The 3152-nt window shown below is 38.5% G+C and overlaps 1 protein-coding gene across 1 annotated transcript; it reads left to right on the top strand.

Moving 5' to 3' along the window:
* Positions 1 to 231: 231 nt before the first annotated feature.
* Positions 232 to 705, top strand: LOC122067060. The gene has a single exon (XM_042630909.1). The coding sequence runs from the start codon at positions 232 to 234 to the stop codon at positions 703 to 705; it is 474 nt and encodes a 157-aa protein (XP_042486843.1).
* Positions 706 to 3152: the final 2447 nt, after the last annotated feature.

The raw sequence follows: 3152 nt of genomic DNA, 5'->3' as shown, positions 1-3152 counted from the left end.
CAATTCAGCACGTATGGTAGGAAAGGAATGCAAGAATATTTAAAAGAAAGGTAAGACTAAGGATCAGATTGTATCATGTATTATGGATGATGTGACAAATAGGTGTAAGGTTATTGGGTTCAAGCTATTTGCAATAGTAGAAATCAGTTTTTGGTGAACAATTGGAGATTGGGTGTTACATGGACTAGTATATCCCCACGAACCTGTCAATAGGTACCTCCATCAGATAAAATGTGGGCACTCCATTGTGATGGTTCTCTAACACATGATAGGGCAAGTTATGGTGGAATTATAAGGGACAGTAGTGGACAACTGATTATGGCTTTTGTAAGAAAGGGAGTAGTAAGGTCAGTTTTATATATGGAGCTCATGGCAATGCTAAAGGGGGCTGATTTATGTAAGAAATTGAATCTTTTACACATATCAGTTAGATCGGACTCAAAGGTAGCTGTGGTTATCATAAATGGTCAAGTTGAAGGACCATGGGAAATCCAAACCCTTAAAAGCAAGATTCTACATTTGCTAAAGGAATTTGGAAGGAAAGAGATCATACATGTGTGGAGGGAGAGCAATAGTCCAACTGACTTTATGGCTTCATATGATACAAGAGATGGTGAAACTAATATTCGGCCTAAAGATTTTCCTCAAGACTTGCAAAGTCTTGTGGACTTGGATGCCAACCACACTGCTTATTTTAGGAAGTAAAGTAATGGAGAAGTGATTGTATAATCTTTTACATAGCAGTATGCAAGGTCTTTCCTGCTCGTTAAGGGATTTATCTACCCCTCTTTAGGTTTGTCTAAAGGGGGTGGGTGAGGTTGCCTCTTTTTGTAATTCTTTCTCTTATTCAATACACAAAGTTACTTATAAAAAAAATATATCTATAATATGCGATAAAGAATCTTATCAATTGGGTATAAGCAATATCAACGCAAGCCAATGAGAGGATATGTGGGAGCATCTTCAATCCACAGAGTGTAAGGCAGCATGGTGTTTTCACACTTGTTTATGTTTGGTTTGAGGCAACACCAAACTGATAGGATTCTTTCTCCCATATAGTGTTTGACACATACAGTAAATTTACATGTGGGTATGTCATTGCGTGTTTAACAGTTCAAGCTTTCAAGTGAAATGATAACAAATATGGTATCTAAGTAGGGAGGTTAAATATTGGATTCTTAGGAAGATCATCCGAAGAATTTCTCAAACATTTCTTATCCGTTTGTGCACTGGAAGGAAAGAAGGCTCCATGTCTCAACAAGTTAACCATTATCATGAATAGCTCACATATTCAAATATTAATTCAAGAATCTAGATGAGACTCCTAAAAAGTTAAAATAGAAATTTCATGGTGTATGAAAAGAAACTACAAATGAGAGATTTTCTTCAACTTCAACCAAATGAGAATTCAATCATGAATATTAAATACTCTTCTATAGATGTGAATCCTAGCCCAACAATGGAAAGAAGAAAAGTAAGAAAGAAATTATTCTCCTCGATTGTGAAACATGGACAATTCTTAAAAGAAGGTCCTCAATTTTTTAAGGATTTCATATATACAGAATTACTACAGTCATTTACTGGGGCTGCTGATTTGGTATGATTTTGATTTCAACTTACGAAGTGATTTCATGAAATAATAAAAAAATAGATTTTTTGTCAAGAAATTAAAATTGCTTTTGCATCAATCTTAAATATCTCAAGAATACAAAAATCCATTTGGTAATTCAGTATCTTAGAATATATACAATGAGGTGGGCAAAGAGATACATTCTTCACCCATCTCCTTCCTCTTATCTAATTTTTCACTTGATTGCATTTCCTAATTTTGAAAGAAAAAAATGAGAGTTACATATATTTTCTTCCCTCTCTCATTTTCAGTCCTCTCTTGCTTTAAATCTTTATTAAATATTAAACCTCTTTCTACCATTGAAAACGGATATATATTTAAAAACAAAAGTACTGGTAGGTGTTGGATGTCGACTTCAGATGATCCTTTCTCCTATCTCTCTACAGTCCATCTCTCCTTAGTCCTTGGTGCTTAGTCTCCTATTGCCCTTGACCTTGATTTTGACCTTGAGTCTTACTTTCCCCAAGCAAGCATTTAATGTACAAAATTATCCACCACATGTTTTTTTTTTCAAGGGATTAATAAAAATACATAAAATCAAACTGCTTTTCACATCAAAGTAGTTTCTATAAGTTGTTGGCCCTGCAGTCTGAGTTTTCAGCTGAATCCCTCCTCCCTTTCTCAGTTTTTGTGTAGAGACAGGTGCTCCGTTCCAGTCATCCCTTCCCATATCCCCTCCTTCCCCAGTCACCATTTACCCTTTCTCTCGGGCCTAGCACGTTAGATCAGGTCCTTCTCGTATGTGAACCTGAAGCTGCTGCCTCCGTAAGCTGGTTACCCCCTCAACAACTACATCTTCTTCTCTCTCTCCCATTTCTTTTATCTAATTTAGGGTAATCCCTCCCCATTCTTCTTCTCTATTAGTTACATTCTCTTTTTAATCTTCAATCCCTCTCATTATTATTATTATTTTTTATTTATTTCCAATCTGTAACGTTTTTTTATTCTTTATTCAACCTTTTTTTTTTTTTTTTTTAAGTTTTTTATTCAACTCACCTCTTGCTTCTTCTTTCTTCTTCTTCTTCGGCTTTTCGCATATGGATGGGGTGGAAGGGGTTAGTGGAGGCGGGGTTGCTGGGGAGGGCGGGCAAGCAGGGAGTGGGTTAGGGCGCACAGGGCCAGGTACCTTGGGCTGCGCAGAGGTAGAGTGGGGGCGAGTCTAACAGAGAATGGTGGCGGCAAGCTTTGAGTTGCAAGGGTTGGGTGGGTTGGGCTGAAGAAGGTAGGAAGTTGGAGGGTGGGATCGGCGAAGGAAGGAGTTGAAGGCATGGGGTGGGGCGGAGGTGAGGCTAACAGAGAAAATTAGGGGACATACTCTAACTTTCAAGGGGTGGACTGAAGGGGACAAGAGGGTAAGTTGGAGATGGAGCTAGCTGGAGGGAGGAGTAGACAAGAGGGAGGGTGGTGACCACCTGCCACTGCAACACCTTTCGGCTCCATCTCCCGAAGAAGAAGAACAGAAAGAAGAGGGAGTTGAAATAAAAAATTGGGATAATGTTTTCTTTGTGGTGGGGGGGGGGGG

Source organism: Macadamia integrifolia, unplaced genomic scaffold (genome assembly GCF_013358625.1).
Source record: "Macadamia integrifolia cultivar HAES 741 unplaced genomic scaffold, SCU_Mint_v3 scaffold269, whole genome shotgun sequence".
NCBI lineage: Eukaryota > Viridiplantae > Streptophyta > Magnoliopsida > Proteales > Proteaceae > Macadamia > Macadamia integrifolia.
The sequence above is the reverse complement of the archived record's forward strand: the minus strand, read 5'-3'. Positions and strand labels throughout refer to the sequence as shown.